We start from the raw sequence: 19,198 nt of genomic DNA on the forward strand, positions 1-19,198 counted from the left end.
TCCTAAAATGTGGATGTGATGATTGGCGCTCCAGCAGCCATGTTAGACCATGAGATAACCTGGAAATTGGAAGCAACATACTAAGAAGAGCAAGGGAGAGAGGAGAAGCCTTGAGTCTCATGACTTTGTGTTGCTGTGGGACTTTTAAAAAGTCACCTTACTTTGCACGTCACAGACATCAAAATCCTTTTTTAGTAAAGGTTGTATCTTCCTCCCTTTGTTTTCACCTGGGTTCCTGTGGAAACTTGACTCTTAGCCTTTTTCGTAAGGGGGCCCCAGGTCCTGAGATACAGCAGGAAACAAGGTGAGCAAATGTTTCTAAGAGAGCCTGGCAAGGGTTCCCAGCTTCCCAGCCTGAGAGAGTGTCCTTGTTGCCCTGTGCCCTCCCTCCGCTTGTTTTGTCATGTTCTCTTTCCTGCCTTTACATTCTGGGTCAGTCAGTGCGTTCTCGGCGATAAGAAAAAAACCGATGTGAATCTCAAATAAGAGGAGGATTTCTTAGCTCGCAGAAGAGGCACAGCGATCCCAGGGCTGGTTGGTTCAGCATCTCAGTAATGTCATCAAGGATCCAGATCCTTCTCCGTTTTTCTTCTCTTTGATCTTCAGCATGTTCTTCACAGCCTAACTCCCCTCGAGGTCGGAAGATGGCTTCGGCGGTCCCAGCCATTATGGGCAGACGTGAAAACATCCAGCAGAATATGAAAGACTCTTTCCCCCTCATGCTTCTCTTAAGACTGAAGAAATTTTCCTTGAAGGTCTTTCGGCAAACTTTACCCTCATATCCCAGGAGCCAGAGTGCTTGGCTGCTCCTAAACCCATGGCTGGCAAGGGGGTAGGATGTCCCCAGACAGCCCAGACCACAGAGGTGCCCCGTGGTCGGGCGGGGGGAAGCAGCGGGCTCTGCCAGGTCGGCAGAGAGGGAGTGGCCGTTGGGTGAGCAGTCAGAGTGGGCCGGGGAAAGGCGAAGACACGGAGAGACTAGGGGTACACATGGTTTCGGGGGTCTGGTGAGATGAGAGAAGAGGCCTGTTATTGTCAGGAACTGGGGATATTTGGATTTAATATTTCAGAGGAAGCGCAGTGGAAGATGCTAACCAGGTGGAAGACGAGATGCAATGGAGACGGTCGTTAGGGCCTGGTGGCCGGGTTCTCAGAAGACAGGCTGTGGAGGCTGTGCCAGGCAGGGCTCTGGGGAAGGAGGTGGCCGTGGTCTGGAGTGACAGCACGTGTTCACAAGCAAGGCCTCGGGTAGGCTGCCGGCGCAGGGGTGTGAGCCCAGGTCACGGGTGCCTGGGGTGCACAGACAAGTAGCCCAACCTCTGTATCTCAGTGTCCATCTGGAAAGAACCTGCCCCGATGGGTCAGGCCATTCTGGGATGGAGTGAAGCCTTGTCACCTTCCCACTGGAACCACTCAAGGACCCCACGAAGACAGTCCCTCCGGAGCCCCCTGGGCATGGGGTACGGCGGGAGCTTGGTTGGGGCAGAGGTGGCTGCCCTCAGTAGCCTCCCCTTCCCTCCCCGCTCCCAGGTCAGGTCCTCTTCCCTTGGCCTTAGGTTATCTGGCACTTCCAGCTGTGGTGTCCCGGGGCCAAGAGGAGGGCAGGGCTCCTCGGCCCTTCTACCTGGCTGGGGGTGCGTGGGGGGGTGGCGGGCCCCCGCTGTAACGGCCAGAGCAGCCGCCCTGTTCTACGGCGTATTTCACTTTTAATTCTGACATATAATGTAATGATCTTTTTTAAGGCCCGATGATATTATCTGCCTGACTAGATTATTGAGTCTTCATCATCTCCAGATAAATTTATGGCCAGGACGAGGCTCAGGATTTATCATCAGTCAATAGAGCTCGATACTCTAACAAGGCGTGTAATAAGATATACATATTTAATGATCCAAGGGGAGGAGCGCTAATGGGAGCCCGAGTGAGTGGTCCTCGCCCGGGGCTCTGCCCCAGGGCTGCCATGGCTGGAGGGGCGTGGACGTGGTCTTTGCGCCGTGGTCCCCAGCTCTGGCCTTTCTCTGGGCTGCCTCAGTCTCCTCCCTGTCGAGGCGCCCCGGGGGAGGCGGACAGGCGGGGAGAGGCAGCCCTCTGGACGGCGTTCGAGCTGGGGCCCGGAGGGAGTACACGCTCCCCCTGGCACTCTTCTCCCTGCTTCTGGGTCTTGGAGGGGTTGGGGTGCCCTTAGACCTGTGCGCCCGGGCCCCGAGCGTGAGGGCGGGCCCGCAAGGGGAGGGAGTGCCGGGGCTTCGTGCCCAGCCCGCGCTGATGGTGACGGATGGTTTTTCATTACAGCCTCTCAGGTCCTGCCCGCGCCCTGTGTGGAAATTCTATTTATTCCCTAATTTGTAAAAATTCCCTCTTTATCTGATCCCAATCAGGGCGGGGTAATTGGCTCTCTGGGGCAGCGGCTGGGGTCCTTGATGAAGAGCTATGTGGATGTGCCCGGCCCGGCCCCCGCCCGGCCGCCACCAGGGCCCACAATTAATAATGATTTGCAAATGGCAGACAAGCAATAACACAGAAAGATGTGGCGTCCGCGCTGCCTCTTCCTTTCCGCCCCTCGCAGATATAAATGGCCGCAGAACAAAACCCAGCACTGTAAATTCTGGAATTAGTTATTCACCAGGATAAATGGGGCCTGGAGCCCCAGCCCCTCCCCCGCCACCCTTCTCACCCGCGCTCCCCAATCTGGGTCTGTCCCCAGGTGTGTTCCCGAGCCTGGCCCCCCAGCTCCGTCCCCCAGCCGCCTCCTAGGCCCTTCTCCACTGCGCTAGCTCCCCCCTCCCGTGCGGCCCAGAGTCGAGAGTGGACATCCGGGCCTGCCTCCTGCTCAGCCGCCGCCGCTTGTCACTGAGCTCCCTGGCCGCCCAGCCCGGCTCCTGTCCGCACCTGCACTGGGGTGTGCACAGAGCTGACGTGGCCGCCCAGCCTGGGAGGCGGGAGCTGGGGGAGTCTCGGTGCCGTCTCTGGCAGTCGGGACCCCTCCAGTCACTTGCCTGGCCAAGTCTGAGTTGGGCTCCTGGTGGCCGCACGTCCTGGAAGTGAAGCGCTGCTTACTGGCCACGCTGTTGTGGGCCGTTGGCACGGGCGTTTCCGGGCACTGTGCCCTCTCGGCCAGGCGCATCCTCTCCCCGCCCCCCAAGTGGCTGCGAGCTGGCGGGTAATGGGCGTGTAATGGCCTCATTTCCATGCCCGGCCTCCAGGAGCGGCGGTAAGTGTTTGATTGCCTTAATTTCCAAACACATCATTATCCCAGCTTTACCAGCGCTTAATAAACACTTTATGAGGATTTTTTTAAAAACATCTTCCGTCCGCATACTTCTCTGAAGTGATAAACTCTAATTAAGTCTAATATTTAAAAATATGGTAATGGTGAGTTGTTTGAATAAGTGGACTGCATTTCTGTAATTTCATTATTACGTAAAACACGCTAATTATTTGGAGCGCGCTTATTACGGAGAGAGAAATCGCCTGCTAATCAAGATGAAATTGCCTTTTCTCCTTATTGTGGAACCAGCGCCATCCTTCACCATCAGCCCTGTGGCACCTCCAGGCACCTCGGTGGGGTTGAGGAGGGCCGCGGGGAGGGGCTGGAAGAAGGGGTCACTTCGGAGTTGAGGCTGTGAGGGCCCTGTCTGGGGCGGGGGAGGGAGCTGTGGGAGCCCAGTCGGTGGGGAGAAGAGTATCTGTGTCTGGCCGGGGGGTCAGGTGGGCCCCGGGGCCCAGGCGATGGTGGGGGCCGTGCCTGAGACGAGGAACAGGGGATCGGGGGTGGTCAGGCTATTTCTGTGGGAATAAGTATATTATTATATATCACCGGACTCACACCACCAACGCCATGCTAATAATAACTAACCCAGCCACTGTTTTAAGCACTTAACAAATAAAAACTCATTTCATCTTTTTAACACCCCTTTGAGGGAAGTAGTTGCTCTAATTATCATTATTATTCCCATTTTAGAGAAGAAGAATCCAAAACACGGAGAGGTTAAATAAAGGACAGCGGTTTGCTTGGTTCACACGGTTACTAAGCGATGGAGTTTGGATTCGAACCCAGAATCTGAGGCTATACAGGGCCCTCTGCTGGTTCAGTCCTAAGCTCTCTGCCGTGGCTCCCTATCTCCTGGGTTCCCGTTTGTTGTGCCCTGAATCGCACCCAGTTGTCGCTTGAGATGCTGGCCCCCAGCACAGAGTTGCAGATTTAGCATCAGTTAAATCCGAATTTCAGATGAACAGCAAATAATCTTTTAGTGTAAGTACGTCCCAAGTGGGGCTGGGACCGTATTTGGTCTGGCAGTCCCCGTGGCCCTCGGTACTCAGGCACGCTGCTGCCAAGGTGTCCCGACAGACAGACAGACAGAGGTGGAGAGGAGAGGAGGCTCGAGAAAGTCGACACTCCCAGGTTCTGCTCGCTCTCTCCCTGTCGTGGCTCCTGGCTCTCGCGATGTTCCCTCTGCCCCTTTCCGGTCCCCGTTCCATGGTTCCTCACCAGCTCCCGGAGATTCTAATTAGCCATGCTGACGTTTTAGGCAGGTTGCGTTGGAGTCTTCCTTTAGGCCACCCTGCCTCATAGCCTTAGAGGGTCAGCGGCTTGTCACCGTGCTGCTCCGATGTCCCCTGAGTCTGGTCTGCCTCTTTGACCATCCATGTTCGGTCTCTTTCCTGGCTCCAGCAGATCCGCATGTGGGAATTGTGTGTGTGGCAGAGGCACCATTTCCGAAGTGTAGGGCAGGCATGGACAGCTCAGTCAGTGGGATAGGGCAGCTGGCCACCCACTACGGGGAGAACGGTCAGATCTACTTCTCCCCACCTACAAATCACAAAAATAAATTCCAGACAGATTAAAATGCTAAATATGGGAGTTCCCACTGCGGCTCAGCAGTAACGAACCCAGCTAGTATCCATGAGGATGCGGGTTCGATCCCTGGCTCCACTCAGTGGGTTAAGGATCCGGCATTGCTGTGAACTGTGGTGTAGGTCGCAGATATGGCTCAGATCTCGCGTGGCTGTGGCTGTGGCCGGCAGCCGCAGCTCCAGATTGACCCCTAGCCTGGGAACTTCCTTATGCCATGAGTGTGGCCCTGAGGGGGGAAAAAAAAAGTTAAATATGAAAATGAAGTATTAGGAGAAAATACATGATGGTTTTCTCATAATACTGAGACAGGGAAGGCCTGTTTAAGCCCAGAAACTAGGAAGGAAACACCTGAAAAGTTTAGATGTCCCGTGGGAATCCCCAGACAGCCCATCTGAAGCTAAGTTCACCACTGGCCCTAACCTGCACCTTCGCTGCTTTGCCTGCCCCAGTGAGTGCCACTGGATCCTAAACTCATCCCTCCTCCGTCCTGCAGTCCCCTCATTAAGTCCTGCTCATTCCATTTCCTAGAAGTCCCTTGCCTCATCCCCTTCTCCACATCATCAGTGTATCGCCACTCTCCATCTCTGCTGCCTAGTTCTGGGCCAGCCCTGGCCCCGGCTCTGCCTCCCGTCCTCCACTGTTCAGCTCCAGAGCCCAGCAGCCAAGTGGAGCCTGTCAGCCTCGGGTGGCTGTCCTCTGTGAGTTCTCACCGGGTGTCCTAAGCGACCTGAGCCCCTCTCCCACTAGCAGCTGCTTTACCAAGCAGCTCTTTGACTACCCTTGGGCCCAGCCACCAAGCTCCTCCTTTGTTAGGTGCTGGCCCCACTCAGCTCTCTGGGGGGTTTACACGGCTGCCCCCATCCCGTCACAGGCTTGGCGGTGTAACAACGTCAGGAGTGGATGCCAATGTGCCAAATACGCTCTCGCTCTAAAAAGAGGAGGCTCATCTCGTCACGAGTGGATGATCCTGAGGGGACTTAAAACAGATGCGTCTCCTAGAACTCGGACGTGGGGAAGGCTGTGTTGTGGGCACAAGGCTGTGCTCCCTGCCCTCTCCCCCAGAACAGCCTCAGACTGGCATCGTTGCCGTGAGGGGCCACACGGCGGGGCTGCTGACCCAGGCTTCAGGCAGAGGACTTTGTGCTCCCTCTGAACTTCTAGTCCCCTAAGAGCCCAAATTCGTCTGTACTGATGAGCAGCTTGCACTGACTCGGGTTGGCTTCCAAGGCGGGAAGCCCAGAGCTGCCGTCCTCCTGACTTGCTGGGTGAGCTGGAACAAGCGACTTCCCCAGTCTGGGTTTCTCTTCATTGTAGTGGACCAGTTCCAACAAGTTAGACTGCAGAATCCCCGTAGGCAGGGTCAGTGGTCAGTTTGTGACACGAGCGACAGGTGGTTTCCTCAAGTGTGCTGGCCCCTACGTCATCAGTGCCGTGATTGCACGCATGCACTTTCTCGCCACTGGGTCACGAGAAAACTAGCATCCTCGCCTTCCTTCAGGAAGAGGAGAGGCATTCCAAACAGAACCTGTGCAGACATGTGAGTGTATCCCCCGTTCAGCCCTCCCAGTGACACCAAGGTAGCGTCCATTGTCACCCCCAGTGAAGCCGAAGCTCAGAGAAGCACAGCACTTGCTGCAGGGCACACAGCTAGTGGGCGAAGTTGAGCTTTCTGACTCCAAAACCTACACTGTCATTTGCAGAAGGCAGCGAGGGGTGCCTTGAGGTTGAAAGCCGAGGGTGGGAGGTAGAGTGGCGGGGGCCAGAGGCGAGATGGCGGGGTCTGTTTTTGCAGGGCCTTTACCCTGAAGTCCTACTAAAGAGCGTGTAGACTTGAAACTGAGGGCAGGGGAGCCGCGGAAGGGTTTACAGAGGAACGAATGTGATCAGATCTGTGTACGAAAGATCCCTTTGGCTCTAAGAGAGTGAATTAAAGGGAGAAGAAGGAGGACCAGCTTCTGTTACCAGAGAAGGAGGTGACGGGCTCTGGGCTGGGAGGTGGCTGCCAGAACGAAGGGAAGTAGACGATGAGGCGGAAGAAGACCTGCGGTCCATGCTTGATGGGAGTGGGGGAGAGTGTGGATGTCAAGCTTGAATCAGGTTTCTTTGGGGACATTTTTGGGGTGTCATTCACCGGGATGGAGAGCACAGGGGAGCGGAGAAGCTTAGGGGAGCAAAGGAGCTCGTTCCGGGACGTTTTGGGTTCATGTGGAAATCCAGGAAGCGGTGTCCCAGAGGCATTTGGACCTGCGGTCTCGGAGCTCAGGATGTGGGTGAAGCATCAGGTGTGTGTGTTGGGGGAGCTCCGGGCGAGACTGGGGCACGTGGACCTTCTCCCAGTTTCCGACCAGGCACAGGGGGGAGCTCAGAGCCTTCGCGCTGGCTGGCTGGTGGCCTGGGGGGAGGGGCAGGGCACAGTCACTTGGGCCAGGGAGGCAGATTGAGCGATTTGTCCAGCGATGAGGGAGGAGCCAGATGAAGTCAATAGAAAACTAATTTTCTTTTCTGCTGGAAGAAATGAGGTGTGTGGCCGCCGGGTAATTGCAGATAACGAGGGACTTATTCTTAATATGCACAGCGGCCGTGGTCCCCCGAGTGCCAGAGACGGGAGGGATGGGAGGTGCCCTGGCAAGGCCAGACTTATTTGGGAAGAAAATCACCCTATCGTAGCCCTCTCAGCGGTGCCATCGCAGCCTCTGGACCCTGTCGTAAACCTTCCCCACGCGGGGGCCCTTCCTGGCCCACCGCCTCGCCCACCCCTCCTGCAAACCATTCCCGCCCCCTTCCCCTCCCTGTCAACTGCCTAGTTCCTCCTGTCACAGCCCCTCCCTCCACAGCACAGGCATTCGCACTAAGGGAGACAAATGACAGGGCCTCAGCTGAGCGGGGCGCGTGTCCGGCCCATAAACCACGGGGATGGGTCACGTCTGGAGTTGCCATGGCCGCCACGACCCACCAATCTGTCTTCCCACTCTTCTGCCTCGGACCAGCCCTCGTGGCTTCCCCAGTGCCTGGAGGAACAGGGCGTCCCTGGGTCCTGGGTCCCGTCCCTGCCCACGTCCAGCATGGCCACACACACACTGAGCTCTGAGGGACGGGCCCCTGGTTTGCCCTGCGCAGGTCTGCAGAACTGGCACCTGGCTGGTGGTACAGGCCCTGGCCTGACCAGACGCCTCCCACTCCCAGTCTTTTCCTGGCTCTGGTGGGTCCCCTTTCTTAGTCTAAGGTCCTGGCAAGGGCAGGCTGGGAGCTCAGCGGAAGGGGTTGGTGCTTGACAGGTGCAGGGGCCTCCTGACCCCACCTTGACCTCACTACCCCCCCCCACCCAATGACGACATTGACGTGCGACACCTCTGCAATCCCAGCAGCACCGATCCCATGAAGGCGGAGGCGGCTGAGGTTACGGCCCGGGAGCATCTGTGGGCAGCGGGAGAGGGGCGAGGGAGAGGCGGGGGAAGGGCGTCCCGGCCCAGGACCAAGACGCCGAGGCCCCCGGGGTAGCCTGTTCCAGTGAGTCGCGTGTGGGAATCAGTAGGGGAGAAACCGCTGTGACAGGGGCTGGCAGGCAGAGACGGGCAGAAGCCTGACCAGCACCCACGCGGGGCCTGTCCAGGTGGGAGAGGCCGGGCTGCAGCTGCGCTGCACCGGCGGGTCTGGGAGAAGGACGGCTGCTGGCCGGGGTCTCATGAGAGAGGACCACAGACCTGGCCCCCGTCCACTGACCAGGGCTGCACAGGGGCTGGGGCCCCGGCCTGGACGTGCCGAGACCTGTGCCTTGGCACCAGTGGTGACGACCTGGGCCACGTCTCCCACACACACACGCACGTGCAGGCAAAGTCACCCTGGCCGTGGGCGTGATGAATGGCCGCACAGTAATGAAATGGAGACATCAAGGCGGGTGGCGGGAAGACGGAGTGTGGCGGACGGGCCGTCCCCACGCGGCGGCAACAAGAAGGATCGCCCAGCGGCTGGGGGCCGTCAAGGGAGAAATTACACATTTACTCTGCCTTTTTCTTACTGCGACGGCGCCCATACATCACCGCCGGGGCCGGGGCGGGACACGCCGGCCAATTTCCAGCGTGAGTTATGGGACCGCGGAGCACTGAGCCCAGGCTTCCTGCCGGCCCAGCCCGACCCGAGGCTGGAGAGGCTGCCCCCCGGGGCCCGGAGCCCCTGGGTTGCAGCCTGTGGCCCCGACCCCGACCCGCCTCCTCCCCCACCCACGGGGGAGCACCCGTGGGCCCGAGGGTGTGGGGCCCGGCTAAGTGTCGCCCTCTCCTCTTGCAGATGACTGCAAGAACATCGCCAACATCATGAAGACGCTCGCGTACCGAGGCTTCATCTTCAAGCAGACGTCGAAGCCCTTCTGACTGGCCGAGGACGGGATGGGGCAGGACAGGGTAGCTGCTTGGCCCAGCCCAAAACCCTCCTCTCCCTCACCAGAGGGGCAAAGGGAGTGGCACAGCTCTACGTCCAGAGCGTCCCCCAGCCTGCCCTGCGGGCTTGCGCCCGGGGTCCGGCCTGGCCACGCGGCCCCTCTGGAGCAGACACTTTGTGCCCCCCACCCCCACCCCTCAACCTCAGCCCAGAATTAGCACCTCCCATTGTGGGCCTGGGCTGGGGGGCCTCTTCCTCACTGCCTCCTCCCTGGTACACAGGCTTCTGCTGGGGCCGCCGAGCCCCCCTGTGCCCCCTCCCACCTGTAGTGCATGGTGTGTGGTGCCCCCAGGGCTCCAGGACAGATCAGGCCCTACCTTGTGTCTCCCCCCATCCCCGCTGTGAACGTGCCACTGAATAAAGTCGGGGAAACGAGGCCCTGGGTGTGTGTGGGTGTGTGCCCGTGGGTATGTGCGCGCGGACCAGGCGGTGCTGTGCCCGATGCTGTCTGGCTGTGCCGGGGTGAGAGTGCCAGGCTGCTCTGTGCTCAGGGCCCGAGCGGGTGGGCACGGAAACACGTTTGGGACCCTCCCTGATCACACCCAGGGCCCCGGGCACTGTCTGAGCACGAGGCTGTTGGAAGCAGCATCTGAGGTCACCGCTGTGTATGACCATCTCGCGGGCAGAACCACAGGTGTACCCAGACACGGGGGTTTGGACAAAAGCGGACAGTGGTTAAAGGGCTGCCAAGGGCCTCAATGCGGTCAAGCCCCCGTGCCGCCCCCATGGCCTGAGAATGGAGACCCCCTCCTGCCCACCCTCCCAGCCAGGGGCATCGGGAGGGGAGGGAAGGAAAGGCAAGCAGCCCAGTCCGGCTCAGCAGCTCTATTTACACAGCAGCACCCCACCCGGTGTGGCCTCTCACGGCTTCTTGGCTTTCTTCACCGAAGAGGAGCTGGAGGCCGACTCCCGTCGCTTCCTCTGCGGAGACAGAGGGCTGGGCTCAGTGGCCTCCAAGGCCAGGCTCAGGCCGGCTGCGTGTGCTGCACCATCAGTGCGTTAGGTGATGGCCGCCCCCTCCCGTCTTTGCACGCCCCCCCTCCCGAGTGCGGGTTCCTGTTTCAGGGGCGGGGGCGGGCTCCCCAGCGGCCGGCTCGTGCTCTGCCGCTCTGTCCAGCCGCTTACCGAGTTGGGCGTGAGGGGCGCGCCCACCACATCGATGATGCTGTCCTTGCTGGGGTCGGGGCCGAGACCGGCTTCAGGCACCACTGGCTCGGCCGGGGTGGGGGTCGGGCCCGAGGCCGGCGTGGCAGGGCCCCCGAGCACGCCAGCCCGGGCCAGCGCCTCGTGCCGGTGCCGCAGCATCTGGAGCTCGTACTCGCAGTTGGCGCAGGCCTGCTTGAGCTCGTAGAGCAGCACCAGGTCGCTCCGCAGCTCGTTGAACATGTGCACCAGCTCCTCCGTGGGCGTCGGGCTCAGCTCTGCAGGTGGGCGGAGGACGGCACAGGCAGAGCTGGGGTCTGGCGACACGGACGGCGGGAACTGCCCGCCACCCCGCCCTCAGCCCCAGGCTAGGGTGGACACCTCCCGTGGGGCCCAGCCCCGCACTCACCCACGCCCAGCTCCAGCAGCATCTGTTCCAGGGCCTTGATCTTCTTCTGTCCCACAGAGCTTGGCAGCTTCATCTGCAATGGCCCAAGCAGCTCAGCCCTCTCCCCCTCAGGCGGTTCAGAACAAAGGGGACTGAAGGGCCCCTTCAGCGGGGGGAGGGCTGAGCAGCCGACCCCCGGAGGCAGCTCTGGGTCACAGATGCCAAGAGCCAGTGAGCAGGACAGCGTGAAGGCTCTGAGCTCCGCCTGGCATCCCCCTGGGGTCCCTGTGCGCCAGCCCCACGGCCTGCAGAGCCCAGGGCCCACACCAGGGAAGGCGGCCACTCACGTACCCGCTGGCTCCGCAGGGTGACACCTGCAGACTTGAAGTCTGGAAACTTGATGCCTGCGGTCTCGGGAACGGCCTGGGGGAGAAGGTGTTACGGAGACCAGGCTGTCACAGCAGAGCCGCGTGGGTCCCAGCCCCCTGCCGGCCCCGCGTGCTCTCCAGCCCTCCGCCCTGAGCGGGGCTGACTTAGTGTCCACACCGGCTTCTCGGCCTCCTTCTTCTGGGGGAGCTTCTTCTTGGGGGCCTTGCGTTCCGTCCGCCGCTGCTCGGCAGTGGTGTCCGCTGCCGTAATCAGCTTCTGCAGGTCCTGGCTGCGCTTCTCCCGCTCCTTCTTCCGGGCCTCAATCTTGCGCAGCTCCTGCAGCAGGTACTCCTCCTCCGCCACCTGGGCCGGCGAGGGTGGACAGGGAGACGGGGGGCCATGGAGGGCAGGGAGCGGGGGGGCGGCACGGGCACGGAGGGGAAGGGGACCCGGGGGACGGGGCTGAGGGCGTGGAGGAGAGCGGGGGCTCACCTGCTCCGGGGTCCGATTATAGAGACGCTCCAGCTGTTCCTTCCGCCGTCGCTCGTGCCCAGCATCAAACACTGGTATCTTGAGGTCTGTGCCTGGCACGGCCCTCACGTTGGCGAGCTTGGCACAGATGTGGTAGTACCGCTCCTTCAGGTCCTCCACAGAGCGTTTCTGAGGGTAAAGACGTGGGCTGGGGGGATGAACGCTCAGAGGCGTGTGGAAAGGACAGCATGAAGGCGGTGGGCCCGCCGGGCCCGGGGGCTGGGCACACACCTTGAACTGCTGGTGGTCGTACCGGTCATGGATGACGACAAAGCGTAGGTCGAAGCGGCGGCTGAGGTCGAAGAGGTGGTCGGTTTCCGCCTTCGTCCAGGCGTCGTCGTGAAGGTAGAGCTGGTACTCCTGCTCTGAGTACACGGGCACCTGCACCGTCTGCAGGCAGGGAGGCACAGGGGACGTGCCCGCGTCACGGCACGTCCAGCAGGCTCCAGCCCCCGTGACCACAGCCCCTCCTGTTTACCGCCCATCCTGGGCAGGGCGAAAGCATATCCGCTGCCTGGGACCCAGTCCAGGGCACCTGGAGGTGATGTTTCCAGAAGGAGAAAAGAACTCCAGGACACCTGCCCGCCTCTGGGTCCACCCAGGACCAACGTCACCAGGCCCTCCGCCCCCGAGCCCCTGTACCAGGACACGGGCTTCTGAGCCCACGGTTAAGGTGAGGGGCCATGTGTAAGCGCTTCTGTGGCGTCCAGAGGTTAACTGGAGCAGGGCCCGTGGAAAAAGGCCCAGGAGCCCTAGTCATGGAACACTTGTCTGAAGCACTCCTGCCACCCAGTGGTGACAGTGAGACTTGCAGCTCCCCGAGAGTGGACCGAGGTCACCTCTCTATAGAAAAGGCACCTGAATTCAACTCCCAACACAGGCACCCCAGCTGGGCCTGTCAGAGACCACAGGAAGGAGATAAGACTAGGCTGGAGCAGGGAAGTTTCTAAATCGAAGACCACATCGGCCCTGAACCTGCTCTCAAACCCTCTATTTCCGCTGCCTCTTGGACCTCTACCAGAGGTCCCGCACACACCTCACACTTGACGTGTTCAGGGGACAGATGTTAACTAGACTTACTGGGGTCATCATTTCGTGCTGTACACAAATACTGAACCATGACATGGTAACCTGAAGCTAGTATATGTATGACATATACTAATTATACCTCAATTAAAAAAAAGAAGCCGCATCTGAACATGCTGGGTACGGAGTCCAGCACCCTCCCTCAGGCGTCTATCTCCTCCTGCCCGCATCTCAGCCACTGGCACTGTCGCCCAGGCCAGAAACCGAGGAGGCCTCTTTAATTCCTACCGTTACCCTTGACTCCTCCCCGTCCCGAATCTGTGGCTTCTACCGCCCGATTCTGCACCTGTACCGCCCCGGCCCGTCCAGACCGCCACCGCCGCGAGGGACAGCCGCCAGCCGCCCCGCTGGCCTCTCGCTTGCACTGAGTCCCCTCCAAGCAATTCTCCATCTGCAGCCAAGATGGGGTTTCTCTGAACACGGCTGCTTAAAGGACAGCCTTTGCAGCAGGGCTGGTGCAACTTATCCACGGTCTTCGGGAAGTAGAGAGACCGAGAGTAAGATTTAGAACTTTTATCTTAACAATTTCGCAGCAACCATACGCCGCCAGATCTAACATGAAGAAAGGCGGGCCTCTGTTTGTCTTTTCTAAATAACTTTCCTATCTTTATTAGTCCCTGATGAAAGGGACATTTTTAAAAGTATGTCCTTCATCAGATGACTTGAGAGGCAGTGTTCTAGAACACACAGCCGATCACGTCACCCAGCCATCCCGTGTGAACCCCCAAAGGCTCCCTGCGACTTGACGACAAAAGCGCCTTCGGGACAATTCGCAGACGCCTCAAGAGGAAGGACTGCCTGGCTCACTGCCCACAGGGCGCAGCGCAGCACCTGCGCACGAGAGCTACCGGAGAATGTTTACTGCATCCGTCAGTAAACACGGCTGAATGACCCAGCCTCTGCCCGCAGCCACTGTGCTTCATGGGCCCTGAGTTCCAGCCAAACGACTACCAGTTGCCAGAATGGACCAGGGCCTCCCTTTCAGCCTTTGCCTGAACTGCCTTCCCATTTCCCCGACTTTCCATCTAGATATCTTCTCACCCTTCCGATCTCTTTCCAGTTGGTTAACGCATTTCAATTCCCTTTAATTAAAAATACACTGAGGAACTGTATGGCCAGTCCTGTTCCCAGGAAGTTCATGGTCAAGCGAGGGAGGTGGTCACTCATTCACCAAATATCCATCAAGGGCCCACTCGCCCCGTGCCGGGGACACGATGCTGAATAAGATGAACAGGGGCCTTGCCTCCGCAGAGCTCACAGTCCAGCCGAAAAACCCACTTAGTACAGTGCAGTGACCTTGAAGCCGAAGGTGTGCCAGGGTGTAAGGAGTGGCATCTGACCCAGCCTGAGGATAAGGCTTGTCAGCGAAGAAGTAGGTGAGGCCTGGTTCAGTCCGAACTAGAAGAAGACTGGTGAGGGAGGTGGTGGAAAAACCCCTGGGCAGAAGGGGCACATACACAGAGCGATGAGAGAGAAATAGCCTGAAGTGTGCAGGTGGCAGCAGGGACATGTCCGGGAAATAAGACGAGGGCAAGACCAGGAGAGGCCTGGGGAGAGCCTGGCGAGCCCACAGCAGCGCGGTGCTGCAGGCCTTGTGTGCCCAGCAAGGAGCCCGGAGTTCATCCCGAGGGCAAAGGGAGGCCACAATCAGGTTAGTGCCGAAAGAGAGGACTCATCCTCTGCAAATCATTGTTGGGAGACCACCCCGACACTAAGGAAGACGGGTAAAACCAGCTGGGAGAGCAGCTGGCAGACTGAAGAAATAATCCAGGTGGGGAGTTCCCTCTGAGGCACAGTGGGTTGAGAACCTGACTGCAGTGGCTTGGCTTGCTGTGGATGCGCAAGTCCAATCCCTGGGCCCGTGCAGTGGGTTAAGGATCCGGCCTTGTTGCCACTGGGGCTTGGATTCGATCCCTGGCTGGGAAACTTCCATATGCTGCCGGTGTGGCATAAAAAATTAAAACATAGGAAGAGTCCAGGTGGGAGGTGAAGGGAGCTAAGCAGCCCCAGCGGAAGGCAGAGGAAGGGCACGGACCTGAGAGGCTTCAGATGAAACCTCAGAGGACCTGGTGCCTGGCAGTGAGGTGGGGGGAGACGCCGTCATGGGCAACTCCAGTGTGTCTGGCTTGAGCAAGAGCGGCGGGAGAGCCACGGACTGAAAGCAGGACCGAGCAGTGTTCGGATGGAGACGGTCAGTCCCTCACCCCAGACCTCATTCTCCGCCCGCAGTCACCACCATCTTCCCGAGGCTCAGCTCTGATCCTGACGGCGCTCAAGACCTGCCAGGGGCCGCCCAGCGACATCGGCCTGGCTGCTGACCTTTCAGGCCTCATCTCCCGCCAAGTCCTACCTTGGGCTTAATCTGCATCAACAGGGAAATGCCTGCAGCAGCCCATACATGTGGCTGGTTTTTCATTTATGCCTCTGCTCGCTCTGTCCCCTCTCCCCGAACAAGTCTCTGCACGCCCTTCCTGCTATCACGTGAGGACATCCTTCAAAACTCAACTCAATACGAAATGACCCAGCAGTCCCACGCCTGGACATATATCCGCAGGAAATCTAATCCCAAAAGATACATACATCCCAATGTCCACAGCAGCACCATTTACAACAGCCAGCATGCGGAAGCAACCTAAACGTCCACTGACAGATCAACGGAACATATATTCACTATCTTATAATAATCTATCAAGGAAAAGAAAATATATAATTGAATCACTGCAGTTCACCAGACACTAACGAAACACTGGAAATCAACTACACTTTAAAAAAAAAGCGGGGGGGGGGGACTCAAGTTCTAACTTCTCCTGGAAGGTTCCATGACCTCTGGTCCTTCCCAATATGGCATGTATCCCACCAAACCATAACTGCCTCGCCTCCTCCCAGCTCCCCAACAACACGGAGAGTTTCTGGAGGACAAATATTGCGTCTGATTCATTTTTGTCTCCTCGATGCCTGGGCGTGACTTGGCGTGGAGCAGTATTTACTAAACACAAAACGAACACGCTTTTGTCTCCACCTCAAACTGTCCCTCCCCGGCCTCAAATGCCTTCCCTCCTCTCGGTTCTCCCTTCTCAGTCTCAGGTCTCCAGCCTCGCCCTGCAGGGGACCTGAAGGGCCCCGGGACAGTTTGGGGCCTGGGGAAGAATGAGGGGTCACACCTTGACGCACGGGGCCTGAGAAGCCAGCGAGCCGTCCAGGGGAGGGGTCCGGGTGCAGATGGATGTACTGGGCTAAGGGGAAAGAAGTCAGACCTGGGAGCCCTGGGTTCAAGCCCTCGTACTCTCAGGCTCAGAGACTAGGCTAACCCAAGCTGCAGGGCCTGCCAGGTGGTATCGTGTAGTAGCTCCAACGACAGGCTAGGAAATCCTGGCCCGGCCCAGCTCTGCTGCTCACCAGCTGCGTGAGGCTGGGGGAGGCCCTGCTCGCTCCCTCTGAGCCTCGGGAATCCAGAGCAGAGCTAATTCCGCGTGGAGTGGGTGCTGGCACGGAGGATGAAGAGCACAGGCAGATGTGACGCAGAAACAGCGTCAGCAGGGCTCAAGGACTAGCTGTGTCACCGACTTCTAGCTCACACACCAGCTTCTCAGAGAGGCCCTCTCTGCCCCCCCATCCACAGGAGGCCCCCCCGCACTTATAAGCTCACCCTCTGTCTCACTGCATAGCCTGGTCTCACTTTACGGATGGCTCTTACCTGGAAGAACCCCGTTTGTTTGCCTGCATGTGTGTTATCTATCTCCCCCCTTCTCTGTCCCGCTGTTGACTGAAATAATCTGAGCGCTGAGGGCGACGCCAAGTCAAGGATGATCCCCAAGTTTCTGGTTTGGGCAACTGGCGGAACGGCGGTGCGGTTCACCGATGTGGGGAATAGATTTAGAGGCAGGGAACAGAGGGAGGATTAGGCGTTCTCCTCAAGGGTATCTACTGGTTCTGAAGTACCTGTGGGGCCTTCGGGGAGAGATGGAAGCAAAGGATTGGCTGCAGGGGAACCACTGCTCTGGACTGGAGATGCTAAGCTGGGTTAAGGGCACACGGAGGGGACTGAGGTCGCAGGGTAAATGAGACGCTCTAGGAGGAAAGGAGAATGAGAAGAGGAAAGCTCTGAAGAACAGGGACAACTGAAGGGCCGAGACAGCACACCAAAAACCAGACCAGGTCCAGAAGACAGGTTCCACGAGCAGAGAAGACCCAGAGTCCTGTCCTGCAGGTATGTGCCCCACGGACTCAGTGGGAAACCATGGCGGAGACAGAGGCCGGCCTGAGGGTGCCTCCAGAGCCAACGAGGAGGCTGGAGAGCCCGCGCCAGGGGCTCAGAGTAGGTGGGCAACGCTGGCCTATGTCCAGACGGTGGGAGCTCACCTTGTTGAACCTGGCGAAGGGGTAGTCCTTGCCCTCCTCAGCTGCTCGTCGCCAGTGGAAGAACATGGCTCCGTCCTTGCGGGCAGGGTTGGTGAATGGCATCCACTTCCAGGGCCGCACCTTCTTGGAGCCCAACTTGGCCTTCACCGTGCGGTAGCCTTGACCAGTGTCACTGGGGAGCAGTGGGGGAGCATCCCTGGCAGCACGGTTTAAGGTGGTGAGAGATTAGAGTCACAAGGTATGCACAGAGCCCTTGCACCCAGGCTGCTGAGCTACCCTAGAGCAAGGAGGGCAGGTCCTGGAGTGAGAGATCCCAGCTACTGCATTTAATAAGCAATGGGGGCCCTGGCTGAGCAGGGGAGTGGGGAGAAAACTGCCTGGGAAAATGAGGAGTCGGGGACACGCAGGTTGGCCAGAGACCAGAGCCTGCAGGATCTGGGATTCTGATACTTGCTTCTTGTCAGAGTACAGCAGTGCATAGACTTCCCGGTGCATGCCCTCTGGCCTCTTGAAGGTCAGTGTCTCCGAGGATTTCTTGGACTTTTTCTGGGGAGGGAAACCACAGGAGAGGAACCACAGCCTAGTCTCCCTTCCCTGAAAATTCTTTAGCCCAGCTCAAACCCTGAACAAACCAGCACCTACAGGTACAATGACACACATACACACAAGGAAACAAAATGACACACAAGGAAAGCACAGAAATCCACTCAAGGGGCGCCTGGGTCTGAGCAGGTCATTCCCTCCTCAACCCACCTCACCTGGCTAGTCGCGACCAGCGAGAGCAAAAGATACTTTTCCAGCATCTCTCAGCATGTCACGCCGACTTAATGCCCCCCCCCGCACCCCCAATATAACGAGTGCCACACTCTCTAAGTCCTCTCATCTCTTGCAAGTGTCACACCCTCTTGGTCCCCACCATTTCCCACGGGGGCCCCACCTCCTCCATCCCATGTCAGTGAGACACACATTCTCTATCCCGTTATGTCACGTCTTTTACCGCCCATCTCGCTAGAAGTGTGGCACCTCACCATCTCCCCCAGCTCTCTTCGGCTGTCACTCCTCCCCACCACTTCACTCCCGCTGCTCAGCGTTCTCAGGCGCCCCTGCTACCTTGTCCGGATTGATAATGTCCTTCTTGCTGATGGTCCCGGAGGCTGCATCCCCCTCTGGACCCCCGAGTTCTAGAATGTCCCTCACATCTGCGCCCGTAGCCATCGCGCCTGAGAGATGGGGGCGCGGTTCCGAAGCCAAGGGTCAGCGCCAGAGGAGGGACCCGGCTCAGATCGGGGGGCGGAGCCACTTCAGGGCCTCGTGGGGGCGGGGCGAAGAGGGGGCCCGCGAGGGCAAGAGCGGCCTAGATCGGGTGGGCGCCCGGCCAGTGTCCCGCCGCCTGGGTCCCGCTGCGGTTCCAGCTGCCACCTAAGCCCTAGCGCCTCTGCAACTAGAGTGCCCAGCGGCGGCCCGGCAGCTCCCCTACTCCCGCAAAGCCGCGGAAAGAAACTTCCGGTAGCGCGCTTTAGAAATGCGACCGACAGGAACACTTCCGGCCGGTGCTTAGCGGAAACAGAGCCGACTGGCAACCCAGCGTGAAAACTACTGACTGCGCAGACTGCGGCCGCCCCAGGCTTCCAGGAGCCCGCCGGTCTCCTGCGCTGCCTGCTGTCTGGCATTTTCTGCCTGCGTTGCTCCGACGTTTTTCGGGCAATGACAAGACAGTTCACAGCTTTGTGACCTCGGAAGTCGCTTAATTTCTCTGAACTTATTTCTTCACTTTAAAATGGAAATTGTCATGGGACCTGCATAAATAAAGTGCTGGTAATCCATGCAAAACATTAGCACATGCTTTTTTTCATTAAATGAATTCGTGTTGTTAATTTCCCCTGTTCTTTAAGTGCTAAGTGTGTTCCAGACACTGCTAGGAGAGGGAGAGAACTAGACAAGGGAGAGTTTCCCAGGGCGGCTGCCAAGATGGAGCGACGGCTGACCTTCGCGGGCGCTTCTTCTGATGGAGGTGCCTGTGGGTCAGGGCCTCG

The 19,198-nt window shown here is 58.8% G+C and overlaps 2 protein-coding genes across 21 annotated transcripts in view; one reads left to right on the plus strand and one right to left on the minus strand.

The window, feature by feature from the left end:
* ERI3 (ERI1 exoribonuclease family member 3) overlaps window positions 1–9,665 on the plus strand; it is a 125,391-nt gene extending 115,726 nt beyond the window's left edge. For 15 of the 19 annotated variants that reach the window (XM_021096801.1, XM_021096804.1, XM_021096789.1 and 12 more), the window contains one exon: window positions 9,140–9,665. In XM_021096801.1, coding sequence (XP_020952460.1) covers window positions 9,140–9,222 — 83 coding nt within the window. In that variant the 3' untranslated portion in view covers window positions 9,223–9,665. The remainder of the gene's footprint in view (window positions 1–9,139) is intronic. The other 4 variants (XM_021096792.1, XM_021096799.1, XM_021096793.1 and 1 more) reach the window with 2 other exon arrangements.
* Window positions 10,087–18,688, minus strand: DMAP1 (DNA methyltransferase 1 associated protein 1). 2 transcript variants are annotated; one of them, NM_001243640.1, is given in 10 exon segments: window positions 10,100–10,210; window positions 10,415–10,710; window positions 10,842–10,914; window positions 11,172–11,243; window positions 11,367–11,552; window positions 11,682–11,849; window positions 11,952–12,110; window positions 17,166–17,361; window positions 17,620–17,711; window positions 18,276–18,688. In NM_001243640.1, coding segments are annotated over 10 exon segments (1,407 nt in total). In that variant the 5' UTR covers window positions 18,381–18,688; the 3' UTR covers window positions 10,100–10,150.

The sequence above is a fragment of the Sus scrofa genome, chromosome 6 (genome assembly GCF_000003025.6).
Source record: "Sus scrofa isolate TJ Tabasco breed Duroc chromosome 6, Sscrofa11.1, whole genome shotgun sequence".
NCBI classification, from domain to species: Eukaryota; Metazoa; Chordata; class Mammalia; order Artiodactyla; family Suidae; genus Sus; species Sus scrofa.

Excerpts from the sequence above, each read along its gene's own strand:
- DMAP1 (XM_021093416.1), bottom strand. The coding sequence starts at position 18,380 with ATGGCTACGGGCGCAGATGTGAGGGACATTCTAGAACTCGGGGGTCCA. Across the intron at positions 11,850-11,951 it reads ACGACCACCAGCAGTTCAAG|AAACGCTCTGTGGAGGACCT; the intron begins GTGTGTGCCCAG and ends CTTTACCCTCAG. Across the intron at positions 10,211-10,414 it reads CGCCCCTCACGCCCAACTCG|AGGAAGCGACGGGAGTCGGC; the intron begins GTAAGCGGCTGG and ends CTGTCTCCGCAG.